The sequence below is a fragment of the Macaca fascicularis genome, chromosome 6, assembly GCF_037993035.2.
Source record: "Macaca fascicularis isolate 582-1 chromosome 6, T2T-MFA8v1.1".
Classification (NCBI taxonomy): Eukaryota; Metazoa; Chordata; class Mammalia; order Primates; family Cercopithecidae; genus Macaca; species Macaca fascicularis.
This window is the reverse complement of record NC_088380.1, coordinates 179,011,962-179,028,504: the sequence shown is the minus strand read 5'-3', so window position 1 is coordinate 179,028,504 and position 16,543 is coordinate 179,011,962. Positions and strand designations below refer to the sequence as shown.

At 40.3% G+C, this 16,543-nt stretch overlaps 1 protein-coding gene across 2 annotated transcripts in view; it reads left to right on the top strand.

Annotated features, from left to right (window-relative positions):
• The window catches only part of UBTD2 (ubiquitin domain containing 2), a 73,397-nt gene extending 63,130 nt beyond the window's left edge, over positions 1 to 10,267 (top strand). For both annotated transcript variants that reach the window (XM_005558526.5, XM_065547050.2), the window contains exon 3: positions 7,563 to 10,267. In XM_005558526.5, the coding sequence (XP_005558583.1) occupies positions 7,563 to 7,960 (398 nt within the window). In that variant the 3' untranslated portion in view covers positions 7,961 to 10,267. The remainder of the gene's footprint in view (positions 1 to 7,562) is intronic.
• Positions 10,268 to 16,543: the final 6,276 nt, after the last annotated feature.

The window sequence follows — 16,543 nt, the reverse complement described above, 5'->3', positions numbered from 1 at the left end:
GGTCTTGGAATGTTCAAGAACCCCCAGTGGATGCTTGAAACTGTGGATAGTACTGAACCTAAATGCTGTCAATTGGAACATAATTCTTTTCTTGTCTTCCACCCACAAATGTAATGCCTTTTTCATCTGAACTAATTACTTGTCATTCACTGTGTTTTAACTATTGCGGTTTGAAGTGCCACAGCAAGACTAGCATGAATTTTTTTTCTTTATTTACAACTTCACAGATAAATTTGTTCTTATCTTAGATCTTAGCAATATCAACATTCAGATGTTTTTCTTTATTTGAGAACCTCCACATTTTCATTTAAAAAGAAGTACTTTATGGCTTCTCTTTGGCATATCTAAATTGCCAGCACCACTACTCTTGTGTTTTAGGGCCATTACTAAAATAAGAGTAATTTTAACATAAGCACTGCGATAATGCAACTGTTGATCTGATAACCAAGATGGCTACTAAGTGATGAATGGGCAGGTGGTGTATACCGCATGGATACTCTGGACAAAAGGTTGATTCATGTCCCAGGCCAGATGGAGCAGGATGGCAAGAGATTTTATCATGCTACTCAGAAAGTTAAACGATTTAAAACTTGCGAATTGTGTGATTCTGAATTTTTCAATTTAATATTTTTGGACTACAGTTGACCAAGAGAAATTGAAACTGCAGAAAGCCAAACTGTGAGTAAAGGGAGGAATGCTGTATTCCCTTTTCTGTCTGATGAGAAAGATTGTAGAGAATTGTTATAATTTGTTTCTTAAATGTTTGATAGAATTTACCAGTGAATCCATCTGGAATTGGTGCTTTTCTGTTTTGGAAAGTTATTAATTATTGATTCAATTTCTTTAATAGATATAGGCCTATTCAGATTGTCTGTTTTGTATGAGTTTTGGCAGATCATGTCTTTCAAGGAATGGGTCCATTTTATGTAGGTTATCAAATGTGTAGGCCTAGAGTTGTTCATAATATTCCTTTATTATCCTTTCAACATTGTGGGATCTGTAGTGATGTCTTCTCTCTCATTTCAGTAATTTGTGTCTTTTTTTCTTGATTAACCTGGGTAAGAGGTTTACCAATTTTATTGACCTTTTGGTCAATAAAACCTTTTAATCAGCTTTTGGTTTTGTTGATTTTTTTTTTTTTTCTTTTTGTGACAAGGTCTCACTCTGTTGCCCAGGCTGGAGTGAGATCACAGCTCACTGCAGCCTCAAACTCCCCGGGGCAGGCAATCCTCTTAGTTTCCCAAGGTGGAAACTTACTGTTTGATTTTAGATATTTCTTCTTCTCTAATACAGGCATTATAAATTTCCCAGCGATCACTGCTTTTGCTGCATCCTGAAATTATAAGTTGTTTTCCTTTAATTAAAATATATTTAAATTTATCTTGATTTCTTCTTTGACACCATGTGTTATTTGGAAATGTATTGTTTAATATCCATGTATTATGGATTTTCAACTACCTTTCTGGTATTGATTTCTAGTTTATTTCCATTATGGTGTAAGCAGACATTGTATGATATCATTTTGTTATGGTATGTTTTATGTTTCAGAATGTGGTCTGTCTCGGTGAATGTTCCATGTGAACTTGAGAGAAAAATGTGTGTTTTGCTGTTGTTGGATGAAGTACTTTAAACATATTCATTACATTAAATTGATTGATGGTATTGTTGCATTCAAGTATGTCATTTCTGATTTTCTGCTTGTTAGATCTGTTCATTTCTGATTGGGGGGTGTTGAAGGCTTCAACTATAATAGTGGATTCATCTCTTTCTCTTTGTAGTTCTGTCAGTTTCTGCCTCACATACTTTGATGCTGTGCTGTTAGGTGCATACACATTAAACATTATTATTTCTTCTTGGGCCAGGCATGGTGGCTCATGCCTGTAAATCCAGCAAGCGAGGTAAGTGGATTGTTTGCACCCAGGAGTTTGAGACCAGCCTGGACAACATGAACATGGCAAAACCCTGCCCCTGCAAAAAAATACAAAAATTACCTGGGCTTGGTGGAGTATACCTGTAGTTCCAGCTACACATGAGACTAAGGCAGGAGGATAGCCTTGAGCCAAGGAGTTCAAGGCTGCAGTAAGCTATGATCACACCAGTGTGTTATAGTCTAGGTGACAGCAAGACCCTGTCTCTAAAAATAAATAAGAAAAAAAAATGTTTTTAAAGGTTCTTATTTTACCTTCACTTATTTCTTCTCCAGTGCTTTTCCTTTCTATCTGTAGATCTGATAATATTTCTTGCAAGGCAGGTCTGTGAGCAACACATTCACTCAATTTTTGTCTATCTGAGAAAGTCATTATTTCTCCTTCAGTGTTTTTTTTTTTTTTTTTTTTTTGGTTTTTTTGTTTGTTTTTTTGTTTTTGAAACAGAGTCTTGCGCTTGTCCCCCAGGCTGGCGTGCAATGGCGCAATCTCGGCTCACTACAACCTGCGCCTCCCGGCTTTGAGCAATTCTCCTGCCTCAGCCTCCAGAGTAGCTGGGATTATAATCACCCACCACCAGGCCCGGCTAATTTTTTTTGTATTTTTTACTAGATACAGGGTTTCACCATGTTGGCCAGGCTGATCTCAAACTCCTGACCTTGGGTGATCCACCCGCCTCAGCCTCCCAAAGTGCTGGGATTATAGGCATGAGCCACCAGGCCCAGCCTCTCCTTCGGTTTTGAAGGATAATTTCACAGCATACAGAATGGTAGGTTGGTGGGTTTTTCTATGCTTTAGATATTTCACTTCACTGTATATTTGCATCGTTTCTGAGAAGTTGAAGTTGGATATGTAATTCTGTTTTTGTTGTGTGTGTATGTGTGTGTGTGTTTTGTTTTTGTTTTTGTTTTTGTTTTTGTTTTAAGGCAAGGTCTGTTTCTGTTGCCAAGGCTGGAGTGCAGTGACAATCTCGGGTCACTGCACCCTAGACCTCCCAGGCTCAAGCGATCCCCTCACCACAGCATCCGGAGTAGCTGGAACTACAGGGACACACCACCACACCCAACTAATTTTTGTATTTTTTGTAGAGACAGGGTTTCACTATGTTGCTCAGGGTGATTTTGAACTCCTGAGCTCAGGCTATCTCAAGCTATCTGCCCATCAAAGCCTCCCAAAGTGCTGGATTACAGGCATGAGCCACCGCGCCCAGCCATTTAATTATTTTCTTTGCTCCTCTGTGGGTAAACTGTTTTTTTCCCCTCTGGCTTTTTGTTTTTGGTAGAGATTGGGTTTCCCTATGTTGCCCAAGCTGGCCTCAAACTCCTGGGCTCAGGCTACCCTCCTGCCTTGGCCTCTCAAAAGTGCTGGAGTTACAGGCATGAATCAATGTTTGACCAGGAGGTTTTTTTGTTTTTGGTTTTGGTTTTGGTTTTTTTTAATCTTTGATTTCCTGAAGTTTGAAAATGATATGCCTAGATGTGTGTAGTTTTTCTGATATTAACTCTGGAAAATTCTCAGTCATAATTGTTTCAGATATTTTTCTTGTTTCTCTTGTTCTTCTCTGCTATTTCCATTATGTGTATGTTACAGTTTGGTTTCTCCCACAGTTTCTGGATACTCTGTTTTGTGGTGGGGTTTTTTGTTTTTGGGTTTCGTGGGGTTTTTTGCGTTTTTTGTTGTTGTTTGTTTTTGTTTTTGTTTTGTTTTGTTTTGTTTTTGTTTTTGAGATAGTCTCGCTCTTGTCGCCCAATTGCTGGAATGCAGTGGCGCAATCTCGGCTCACTGCAACCTCTGCCTCCCAGGTTCAAGCAGTTCCTCTTGCCTCCGCCTCCCGAGTAGCAGGCACCCGCCACCACGCTCGGCTAATTTTTGTACTTTTAGTAGAGACGTAGTTTCGCTATGTTGGCCAGGCTGGTCTCAAACTCCTGACCTGAGGTGATACCCCCACCTGGACCTCCCAAGGTTTTTTGGTCTTTTTTGTCTTTGCTTTTCAGTTTTGGAGATTTTTACTGAGATATCGTCAAACTCAGATATTCCTTCCTCATTCATGTTCAGTTACCAGTAAGCCCATCAAAGGCGTTCTTTATTTCTGTTACAGTGGTTTTATTCTCTAGCATTTCTTTTGGTTCTTTTTTAGGATTTCCATCTCTTATTACATTCCCATTTGTTCTTATATGCTGTCTGCTTCATCCATTAGAGCCATTAGCATATTAATCATGTTTTAAATTCCCAGTCTGATCATTCTAACACCTCTGCCATATCTGAGTCTAGTTTTGTGCTTGCTCTAAAAAACTGTTTTTTTGCCTTTTGGTACATCTTGTAATTTTTTGGGAAAGGTGGATATAATATATGGGAGCTGTGTGAAATGGGCCTTTAGTAATGTGGAGGTTTTAGTCTTTTTGTGAGCCTCTGCCTCACAAAAAGACTATGACTTGACCAGTGCTGTTCAGTCATAGTCTCTACCTTAGGTGGGACAAGATGGTTAGAAGGGGCTAGAGCTGGGTATTTCTCTTCTCCCAAATTAGTTAGGCTCGATAAAACCCCAGCAGGATAGACTCTAGTTAGTTTCTTCTGAGGGCAGAATGCTCCGGCATATTTAAAAATGGTTCCTTTTGCACCCTCCTCCAACCCAGGGAATTATTCTGACTGTCACTACGAGGAAGTTGTAGAGGTCCAGAAGGTAAAACTCAGGAAGGTATCACTCTCCCCAGACACCCTTCACCAAGTCCCCATGGAGTTTTCTCTCTAAGACTTGCCCACACTGAGCCTTTAGCAATTGACTTAGTTACATTTGAGGTTTCCCTACCCTGCACTGGCTCCGCAGAGATTTCAGCTCCTGGGCGTCTGCTCTGGGAAATGGTGATTCTCTGTATTAGCCTGCCTGTCTCTCCTATTTTGGGGGCAGTGGTTTGCCCTGTGACCTTACTTCTCCACAGATCTAAGAATATCTGTTGATTTTTCAGTTTGCTCAGCCTTTTACTTGTTAGGATGGAGTGGTGACTTCTACGTTTTTTGCATGCCAGACTAGACACAGGAAGTGTGATTTTTAGTTTAATGTAAAACTAGAGCATATTTACAACTCAGATTATAATTTTGTAGAAAGAAGTGCCAGAAAGAATAAATAAACTAGAAAATTCCATATTAAATAAAAAACAAATTACCATTTCTAAAAATACTGAAATATGGGAGCTTCTGTAATTGTCTAAATAGCTTACTTCCAGCATTATGGATTGAGCGCTGGCAGAGCATGTTTAAGAAGATACACTAGCCAGCTTTAACTCTTCATGGAGTTTTTGTCTCTTGCCTTCTAGAGATTTGAAAACTAAACCCTGACTCACTGGGATGAAGGGCAGAAGGGAAAAGGGCAGTGTGAAGTTACTGGTATAGGGACTGCTAGTGATCACAACTGTGCTTGAAGTAGATCCATTTCTACAGTGGTATTAGTGAATACACAGAGGCTAAACACAGAAGAGGGAAGATTCGTGTGTGTTCTGCTTTCCAACTAAGCTATCACCCCAGCACATCTTATGTCACTTAGAAGGCAGACCAGATTGAAACTGTGGTGGGTTGGTGACCATTCCAGACTCATTTCACATATTTCATTTCATTCTTTATATTTTCATCCTATTGACATTAAACACAAATATCAGTTCATTAACTCATTTGTTCATTGATAACCATTTCTCAGTGTTCTGGATCTGGTAGACATTTCAGTTTTTTTATCCAAATTGATAATAAGCTGATATCATATTCTAGTTTGAGGAAAGGATATGTTATGTATAACCTTAAAACGTTCATTAAGTTATGCTTTTGGCCGGGCCCGGTGGCTCACGCCTGTAATCCTGGCACTTTGGGAGGTCAAAGTGAGCAGATCACCTAGGTCAGGAGTTCAAGACCAGCCTACCAACATGGAGAAAACCCGTCTCTACTAAAAATACAAAATTAGCCGGGCATGGTGGTGCATGCCTGTAATCCCAGCCACTCGGGAGGCTGAGGCAGGAGAATCGCTTGAACCCGGGAGGCAGGTGTTGTGGTGAGTCGAGATCGCGCCATTGCACTCCAGCCTGGGCAACAAGAGCGAAACTCCATCTCAAAAAAAAAAAAGTTATGCTTTCAAGTTCCCCCAAGGAAGTCCTGGTAACTATAATGTAGTTTACACACCTAGTCTCAGCTACTCAGGAGGTGGAGGCAGGAGGATTGCTTGAGCCCAGGAGTTTTGAGTCCAGCCTGGGCAACATATGATTTGTAAGGAAATTAACCATTAATACATTTTTTTTAAACCATGAGTGCTTTTTCCCTTCCCTGAGCTAGCTCGTTATGTCATAGCCCTTTTGTTTTTCCTTTTTAATCCATAGCTTCTCTGTACTAGATAGACTAATTGGGATTAAATAAAACACCTCAGTCATTTCTGTGGTAATTTTACTAATGAGACTCATAGATAAGCAGTGAATCTGTGGCAGCTGCTAAAGCTATCATCTCTAATTTGTGATCTCTCTGGACTAAGGACTTCTTGCCAAGTGCTTCAATTTAGGAAGTCCAGGCACTGGGCTGGGCATGGTGACTCACGCCTGTAATCTCAACACTTTGGGCTGCTGAGACAGGTGGATCATTTGAGGTCAGGAGTTTTGAGACTGCCTGGCCAACATGGTGAGACCCTGTCTCTCCCAAAAATACAAAAATTACCCAGGCGTGGTGGTGTGTGCCTGTAATCCCAGCTACTCAGGAATCTAAGGCAGGAGAATTGCTTGAACCTGGGAAATGGAGGTTGCAGTGAACCGAGATCACATCCCTACACACCAGCCTGGCCAACAGAGCGAGACTCTGTCTCAAAAAGAAAAAAAGAAGTCCAGGCGCTAAGAAAACTGCTCTAGGGCCGGGAATGGTGGCTCACTCCTATAATCCTAGCACTTGGGGAGGCTGAGGTGGGTGGATCACCTGAGGTCAGGAGTTCGAGACCAGCCTGGCCAACATGGTGAAACTCCATCTATACTGAAAATACAAAAAATTAGCCGGGTGTGGTAGCGGGCACCTGTAATCCCAGCTACTTGGAAGGCTGAGGCAGGAGAATCACTGGAACCCAGGAGGCAGAGGTTGCAGTGAGCCAAGATAGCGCCACTGCACTCCAGTCTGGGCAACAGAGCGAGACTCCGTCTAAATAAAAAGAAAAAATAAAAGAAAACTGCTGTAGAACACTTGTGGTGAGTTAAGCTTAGAAATCCATTTTTTTTTTTTATTTGCTTGCTTGTTTAAGGTAGCGGATTCATTTCTGTAAAAGATATCCTAATGTAATTTAAATGTTATCTAAGTCTTGTGTAAGCATTAATAATATTAGTAGTACGTTCGAGTTGTATGTGCTTTCACTTCTGTTTTAATGAAATTGTGAAATGGATATGAAATGACTTAGAAGAGTGTGGGGTAAGGATCAGCATTCTGGTTAATATAAAATTAAACACTCAAATAATTGGGCATAGGATTTGATAATCATCATTGATGATCAGCTGACAGTGATTGGCATTGTTTTATGTTTTTTTCTCTACAGTGCCATGCTAGCAAGAGAAGCTTAAGCATTTTGTGAGGTATAAACAAAAATGTATTCATTAAGTTTTAAGTTCTTATTCATATCTTCTCTTTCTGAAGGTGCACTTACAGAGTGCTATGATGAACTGGGGAACAGATATCAGCTTCCAGTGTATTGCTTGGCACCACCAATCAACATGATAGAGGAAAAGAGCGACATAGAGACTCTGGATATTCCTGAGCCACCACCCAATTCTGGATATGAATGTCAGCTTCGTTTGCGCCTTTCCACAGGCAAAGACCTCAAGCTTGTGGTTCGCAGCACAGACACAGTATTCCACATGAAGAGACGGTTGCATGCAGCAGAGGGAGTGGAACCAGGTAGTCAGCGGTGGTTCTTTTCTGGCAGACCTCTCACTGACAAAATGAAGTTTGAAGAGCTGAAGATCCCAAAGGACTATGTTGTACAGGTTATAGTGAGCCAACCTGTGCAGAACCCAACACCAGTGGAGAACTAAACTGAGCCCTGTTGGCTGGCTCCCACATCCGTCTGCTCCTTTTTATTGTTATTGTTGTCATTTCCTACTCTACGGCGTGAAATTTATTTCACTGCTCTAAATTCCCTATGAATGGATTTAGTTCTGAGGAATTACCAGTGAAAAATTCCATCTGTGATGGAGACCAACAAAAATAATAAAACACAAAGAGCCAGGCTTTGAGACTCATGTAATTACAATTTCTAATTTGAAAGGCAGTTAAGAAATAGATAACCATTTATTTTAAAACACTCAACAACTATGTAATGGCTGTATTTCAGTGACTTGGACTGTAAATGAAACATTGCATCCATGAAGGACAGCACCAAGCACCTTTTTGAATACAGAATTTTTTTAGAAAAATATATCAAATTATATAATTTCCAGAAACCATAAATAATGGATATAAAACTTAAGTTTTCTTTTTTTTTTTTTTTTTTTTTTTTGTTAATGGAAACTGAAAAGAGCAGTATTTGAGGTTGCTTCTGTTCTGGTTTTTTATTCTTAGCTCAATTAATATTTAGCCATAAATGAAAAGAGACTGGCAAATTGTGCTTTAGTGTTGCTTCCTCATCCCACATGTTGAGCTCCTTATTTACATTCACACTAAAGTTTGGTGCCTTTCAGCACATTAGTGGCAGGTACCTTTCTGGAACACTAGGCAATAATTTCGTCAATACAGTCAGGTCTCTGATTTTCAACGGATACTCAGTTGAAAGGTCGCTGTCATCTTGCTGCATAAGTATTTTGAAAGGTCTATATGATGAAGCCGTTTTTATATCCAGGCTTAGAAGTTCACTACTATATAGTACCTTCATTGATCTATCTATTCTGCTTGGAACTTTTCATAGCTAAGTATAACCCCCAAATGCATGGTTCCTGGGCCAGGAAACACCAGAATCAAGTATAGCTGTTCCCACTACAAGTCAATAAAGTAAATGATCTCCTCCGCTTTGCATGGAGGGGTGTAAGGAAAGCCTATTCTATCTGTGCCTGGGAGAACTGTGCCTATTTTCAATCTTTTAGGGGAAATTTCAACTCAAAATTTCTAAGTGTGAAAAGTTTACTGGTGTCACATAAACATTAGCAGTGAGACCAAATAATGAAACATTGCTTTATACCTTAGTGCTTTCCAGTTCACTGTTACCTCTAGTCATGGTAGATGACAATTTTCCTCCCTCATCTTTTGTAGCAAAGAAGCAAATTAAGAGTCTTTTGCAATAGATTAGGGGACTGAAAAATCCAGGGAGATAACCTGATCTTCTCTACTATGACTGGAGTAAAGCTGCCAAGAGTTAGGTTTAATTTGGAGCCTTTTAAAAGTTGGTTCCATAAGTGAGAAGGGGGGCTAACATGTGACCACTGTGCCCCTGAGAATCCATGAGATGGAACAGTACAGGCAAGAAGGCACTTAACGCTGTTCTCAGTCGGAAAATGTCAGCCCTCCACACCTACTTGGATGTGAAGTGCATTATTAATTTTAATGACAAAATGAAACTGCTAATTAGTTTAAATGTAATGTTTAAATGGTATTGAATTTCCTATAGCCTGATTAAATCTGTAATTGTAACATCATGTTTCTGAGAGCTTTAACTACTTCCTTATTTTTATGTAATCATTTTAAAGATTGTGGCTATATCTAATTTAAATTTGCTGATGATTGAATCTAAATTCAAGCAAAGACCACAGCATTAATCCCAAAGGAGAATTTTTTTTGTGTTTAGAAGTGGAGATATTAGGGTAATTCAGTGTATTGCTCCTGTCATCAAAGTTTTTGTTCATTTGTGTGCCACATCGAATAGCAGCACTTCTCCAAGTTTGTCAGCTGGAAAAGAAAAAGTGTTTAAAACTATTTTTTCTTAAGCAAATTTGGTGATGTCATCAATATTTATGATATCGATTGGTAAAAGGTCTTTGTTGAGGATTTGAGCTCTCTTTTTTAAGAGTTTATTTTATTTTAAAGGAACATATACTTTGAATAACAATTCTCTGGGCATGTTTAACTAACCTAGATGGGAAAACCATGGTGCTGTTTAATTGTAAATAGATTGCTATAAGATTGGACCAGTACTTGATGTGTATAATTTTAGTACGTAGGGTTTATGTGCTTTTTTTTAAAAGAAAGAAAAAAAGGTTCAATTTTTCTCTTTGTCTTTGCCTTTATAATTGGTTTCTAATTGTTTTTACTCTCTATATAAGGGTAATTGCCTCATTCTAAGTGAGAATTGTGAAGGTTTTCCTCCTTTTTAAAACCTTTGCTCAATAAATAACAGGTTCATTATCACCAAACTTAGGCTCTGCTATGCCAAGTCATACATGGTCATTTATAAATGTGCTTCATCTTCTACATTGAAATCTTGGTCTAAAATAGGTTGTTGTGTTTTTCTTTTTCTTTTTGTTTTTTAAGAATCATGCTGGCCGGGTGCCGTGGCTAATGCCTGTAATCCCAGCACTTTGGGAGGCTAAGACACGAGGACTGCTTGGGCTCAGGAGTTCAAGACCCAGCCTGGGCAACGTAGAGGAGACCCCATCTCTACTAAAAATTAAAAAATTGGCCAGGCGTGACAGAGCACGCCTGTAGTCCCAGCTATTTTGAAGATGGAGTTGGGAGGATTGCTTGAGCTGGGATGTCAAGGCTGCAGTGACCCATGATCATGCCATTTTACTCCAGCCCGGGTACATTTCATGGAAAGTAGGTGATACTTCATAGTTTTATGAAGTAGGCAATACACACCCATGGAAAAAGAGTCCAGATATATCAAGGTGAAAAGAGTCTTTCACTCCTGTCGCTCTTGTTTCTCCTCCCCAGAGGTAACAACTTTGACCATTTTCTGGTATCTTTAAACTTGAGCATGCATCAGAATCACATGGAAGCTTATTAAAACAGGTTGCTTGACACTTCCCTCAGACGTTCTGAGTCAGTAGATCTGGGTGTTGTCCTATAACTTGCATGCTTAAAAGTTCCCGGGTTGTGCTGCTGCTGCTGCTGATCTGGGAGGCGCACTTGAGAACCACTCTTCTAGTGTATATTCACTCCACCTCGTTTTTTCCCATAAATACATATACTATTCTGCACTCTGTTTTTTTTCTAAAATGGTAAACCTCAGAGATCATTCAGCATACACAGATCTAGAGCTGCATAATTCCTCTGAATAGGTGCAGTGGTACTCCATGGTCTGGGCATACCATAGTTACATCAGTGTCTATTCTGGTAGGCTTTGCTGTTCCAATTTTTTTGCTACTACGAACCGTGCTGCAGTGAGTTTCCTTTGTCATAGGTAAGATCTTTGTCTCTGTATACATAGGTGTAGGAATTGCATTCTATAGATTTATGTGACTTGTCCTCCAAAGCGATTTTACCAGTTAATCCTTATACTACAGCAGGATGACTGCTCTAATTTTTCTGCACCCTGACCACCTTTCTGATCTTTGACAATTGGATAAGAACTTTGTCCTGTGGTTTTGCTTTGTATTTTCCTTACGAGTGAAGTTTCACATTTTACTATATTTTAAGGCCACTTTTTTTTTCTTTTTCTTTTTCTTTTTTTTTTCTGTGAATGTTCTGTTTGCCCATACTCCTATTGCATTTTGGTCTTGACTCTCAAGACTTATGAGTACCCATTCTATATTCAGGAAATTAGTTCTTTTCTATCATGTGTTGCCATGTCTTTTGTTTGTGTGGAATTTACCGTGTGCAGATTTTAAGTTTTTCATGGTCAGATCTGTCAGTCTCTTATTTTACAGCTTCTGGGTTTTCTTAACCTCAAAAGATCTTCCCCAATCTGGGGTTATAAAAATGTTTCCCCAATCCAAGGTTAAAAAATATTTCTCGTGTGTTTCCTTTTTGGTTTCATTGTTATGTGAAATTTATTTTGGTGAAAGAAGTAGGGTAGCAATCCACGTGTATTTTTTCAAATAGCTATGTCACTTTTCTGGATAATACTTACTGAATAACTTTTATCTATCTTTTCCCCATTAATGTGAAAAAAATCCTTATTTTATGACAAGTTTTTAAGACACTATAGTGTTTTAATGGTCTTATTAATTGAACAAATTAGCAGATATACATTATGTCCACCTCCAACTCTCAAATACTGTAATTTAGTGTTTTTACTTATGGAGAGGAAAGAACGAAGCTGATAACTTCCCTTGCTATAGCCAATCTTCTGTGATGTCTGTTTGGGCCTCTTGTGGCTCCTCTGATCCTCCTGGTTCTGTAGGCTGTGAAGGTGGGTAACTGTCCCACTCAGCAGATGTCAGCACAGTGCATTTGTCTCTTTCTAATCATTGTCTTTAGTATGAGGCTTAAGATGATAAGACGTGAACTCTAAGGACTGGTGGAAGATGTTGTGTTGATGCAAAGGGGATTGCAGTTTTGCCATTGCGTTTAATGCTTTTAATGCCAGTGGCAAAAACTGCAGTTCCCTTTGCACCAACCTAATAAATGATCTCACTTTATTTATGGTTAGCTTCCTCCAAATGTCTTCCCTCTTTGTAGTGGACGTAGATTGTGGAGGAACCAGTCTGTTGGCCTGGGCTGAAACTGTAGCTGGGTAAGCCCTCCCTCCCATTAGGCCTGCATTCCTCTACCTCTGCAGGTGCTGCTCTCTCCCCAAGGCTGAGGCCACCTGAACACACTTGGTTGACCAAAACATTTCAGTGCAACTGTGACATAGTAATGATACAGAGTGTTGGTACCATCCAAAAACATACCTAAATGTACATTGTCTAGTAAACTCTACCCTTAAAAGCATAATCTGATGGGCTATTTCACTGTGGAAATAGTGAAACTTACATTGAAGCATCTAACACATACCTACAAACACATTTAAAATTTTTTATCATAAAATGTAATTATGAAAAAGTCCTAGGGCCGGGCGCGGTGGCTCAAGCCTGTAATCCCAGCACTTTGGGAGGCCGAGACAGGCGGATCACTAGGTCAGGAGATCGAGACCATCCTGGCTAACACGGCGAAACCCCGTCTCTACTAAAAACACAAAAAATTAGCTGGGCGAGGTGGCGGCGCCTGTGGTCCCAGCTACTCGGGAGGCTGAGGCAGGAGAATGGCGGGAACCTGGGAGGCGGAGCTTGCAGTGAGCTGAGATCTGGCCACTGCACTCCAGCCTGGGTGACAGAGCAAGACTCCGTCTCAAAAAAAAAAAAAAAAAAAAAAGTCCTAAAGTGGCCGGCCGCGGTGGCTCATGCCTGTAATTCCAGCACTTTGGGAGGCCGAGGCAGGCGAATCACGAGGTCAGGAGATCGAGACCATCCTGGCTAACACAGTGAAACCCCGTCTCTACTAAAAATACAAAAAAATTGGCTGAGCGTGGTTGCAGGCGCCTGTAGTCCCAGCTACTCAGGAGGCTGAGTCAGGAGAATGGCCTGAACCTGGGAGGTGGAGCTTGCAGTGAGCCAAGATGGCACCACTGCACTCCAGCCTGGGCGACAGAGCGAGACTCTCTCAAAAAAAAAAAAAAAAAAAAAAAAAGTCCTAAAGTGTACATTAGTAGATTGTTTTATAAATCGTACTACTAAGTCCCAAAAGAATATCACTGAAATTGTGCATTTGAATTTTCGTTTTGACACTAAGTTTCAGTGTGAGCAATTCAGAGAGATGCTCAGTTTACTGATACCATTCTAGAAGCATCCAGTTTAGGAAGATGCTCTTAAAAGGAAGAACATTTTTAAAATGATAGTTGGGCTGGGCACGGTGACTCACCTGTAATCCCAGCACTTTGGGAGGCTGAGGCCGGCAGATCACCTGAGGTCAGGAGTTCAAGACTAGCCTGACCAACATGGTGAAACCCCATCTCTACTAAAAATACAAACATTAGCTGGGCGTGGTGGCGGGCACATGTAATCCCAGCTGCTTAGGAGGCTGAAGTAGGAGAATCGCTTGAACTAGGAGGTGAAGGTTGCAGTGAGCTGAGATTGCGTCATTGCACTCCAGCAAGAGCGAAACTCCATCTCAAAAAAAAAAAAAAAAAATGATAGTTGATTAATTATACCTTTTATAGCCACCCTAATGGTTTCCAGAGTGGAGGGGAAAACTTATAAAACTGCTCATTCCTGAAACTTCAGTCATTTGATGTGGTTTTAAATTATCCTAAATCAGTACCTGTATGTACCTATTATCTTTGGCCATCTTTTCTCCCTGCCCCCATCCTGAAACAATAAAGAGTATAGTATTTTCATTGCTTGAGAGACCATATCTGAAAAAATACATATCCATGGTTACCCTTTTGTTTTGTTTTTAATAGAGACAGGGCCTCACCATGTTGCCCAGGCTAGTCTCGAACTCCTGAGCTCAAGTGATCCACCTACCTCGGCCTCCCAAAGTGGTGGGGTTACAGGCTTGAGCCACTACACCCGGCCATGGTTACCCTTTATATATCTCAGGACCCCTCTGGAAGATAGGAGAGAGAAGCCTTCCTGAAACCTCACTGAAATTTCTTCTCCCAAAACCATGCCTAGATCCCAAGGCTATCTGGTGGCAAAAGCCATTGAGGCTGCCACAAGAAGCAGAAACGGTTTATACCAAGATGAGCTTAGAGGGGCACTTTGGAACTATGGCTAATCTCTAGCTGCCATTTTCTGAACAGATAGTGCTCATCTTTCAGTACAGTGGGTAGGTGTCGTAGTGTCCATACTTGCTTGCCAGAGAGTTTCTCCTTGGAGAATAATTGCAAACTCTTCACCAAATCAAAGGAAGGGAAGAGCACTGTAGTGAGATGCCTTGCATCTTTTTGTGTTTCACAATTTCATGAGATACATACCATTATCCCTATATCAGAGGTCAAGTGTCTTGAGTTGTGTTTGTTTTTCTGGTACCATTGTGGGGAAGAGAAGTTTTGGCTGCTAAGTACATTTGTCACACTTGAAAGCATGAAATCAAAATCCCATGTCTATTAAATATAGAGATAGTAATTATTTGCTGTTATTTACAAGTTTAACTTATGAATGACAATCTTAGATAAGCAGTATTCTTGTCTGTTGCACATTGACAAAGCGTAATTAAATTCTATTTTTGATGTTAAGTACTTTGGAACTCATGGAATTCCTTAAGGCCAGTTATATTATTTAATGTATCCTTAAGAAATTCTTGGTTTATAGTAAATGAGCTGTATTTATTTTTTGAGCTGTATTTAACTTCTTTCCTGAGAAATTTATGGTAGCAGGAGATGTGGTGATTAATTAAACATTATGCAAAATAGATTTCCAAGCCAATGAAATCCCAGCTTAAAACTTGAATCTGCTGAAACTAAAATGAGCTACTCAGATACTGACTCTAAGCACAGGCATCTAATTGACCTTGAATTTGAATCCTGGTCCTCCCTCTTGCGAGCTATGTAAGGTCCTTAATCTTTCTAGGCCTTAATTTTCTCATCTGCACATTGAGGATAATAATACCTAATTCGTAGGGCCATAAGAATAAATCATTCATTTAAAGAACTACCTAACCCATAGCAAGCACATGATTATATGGTAGCTGTCATCAATAACATTACAGTACAGTTGGGTAGAGAGGAGTCATAAGTCCCATCCCAAAAAATATTTTTAAATTATTCAAGGCATCAAAAAATTAAAATTATGCAAGGGCATGTAATAATTATTTTACCGGGCCAGGCACGATGGCTCACGCCTGTAATCCCAGCACTTTGGAAGGCCGAGGCAGGCGAGTCACGAGGTCAGGAGTTTGAGACCAACCTGGCTAATGCGGTAAAACCCCGTCTCTACTAAAAATACGAAAATTAGCGGAGCATGGTGGCGTGCGCCTGTAGTCCCAGCTACTCAGGAGGCTGAGGCAGGGAGAATCGCTTGAACCCGGGAGGCAGAGGTTGCAGTGAGCCAAGATTGCGCTACTGCACTCCAGCCTGGGTGACAGAGCGAGACTTGGTCTCAAAAAATAATAATTATTATTTTACCCTAGTAAATTTGGTACACTTGTTTAAGTACTTAACTCAGAATAATTAGGATTCTAAGAAGAACATAGCCTCCATATCCTTAAATGTCAACTACTGTGTGGTTGGAGCACTTCACCATTGGCTAATGTGAAATCTCAGGCACCTAAGTGGCCTTAGCCTAAGAAGTAGGAGGCTGTTGGACCACTAATGACCAGTATCAGGAAAGCTGCACCTTCTTTCACCTACCTGGCTCCAGTATGTTGTGTTAGCAATTAGTTGAATACAGAGGAAGCTATTGATCAGGGTTGATCTGAAAAGCAGCAGCAGAATTGAGACATGTCAACAATATGAAAGTGGTTATTCCACATTACATTATTGTGAGTTCTGTGTGAGGTCACGAGGTTATTAAAATTCAGAACTTGGCTGGGCACAGTGCTCACACCTGTAATCCCAGCACTTTGGGAGGCTAAGGTGGGTGGATAACTTGAGGTCAGGAATTTGAGACCAGCCTGGGCAACATGGTGAAACCCCATCTCTACTAAAAATACAAAAAATTAGCTGGGTATGGTGGTAATCCCAGCTACTCGGGAGACTGAGACATGAGAATCACTTGAACCCAGGAGGCAGAGGTTGCAGTGAGCCCAGATCATGCCACTGCACT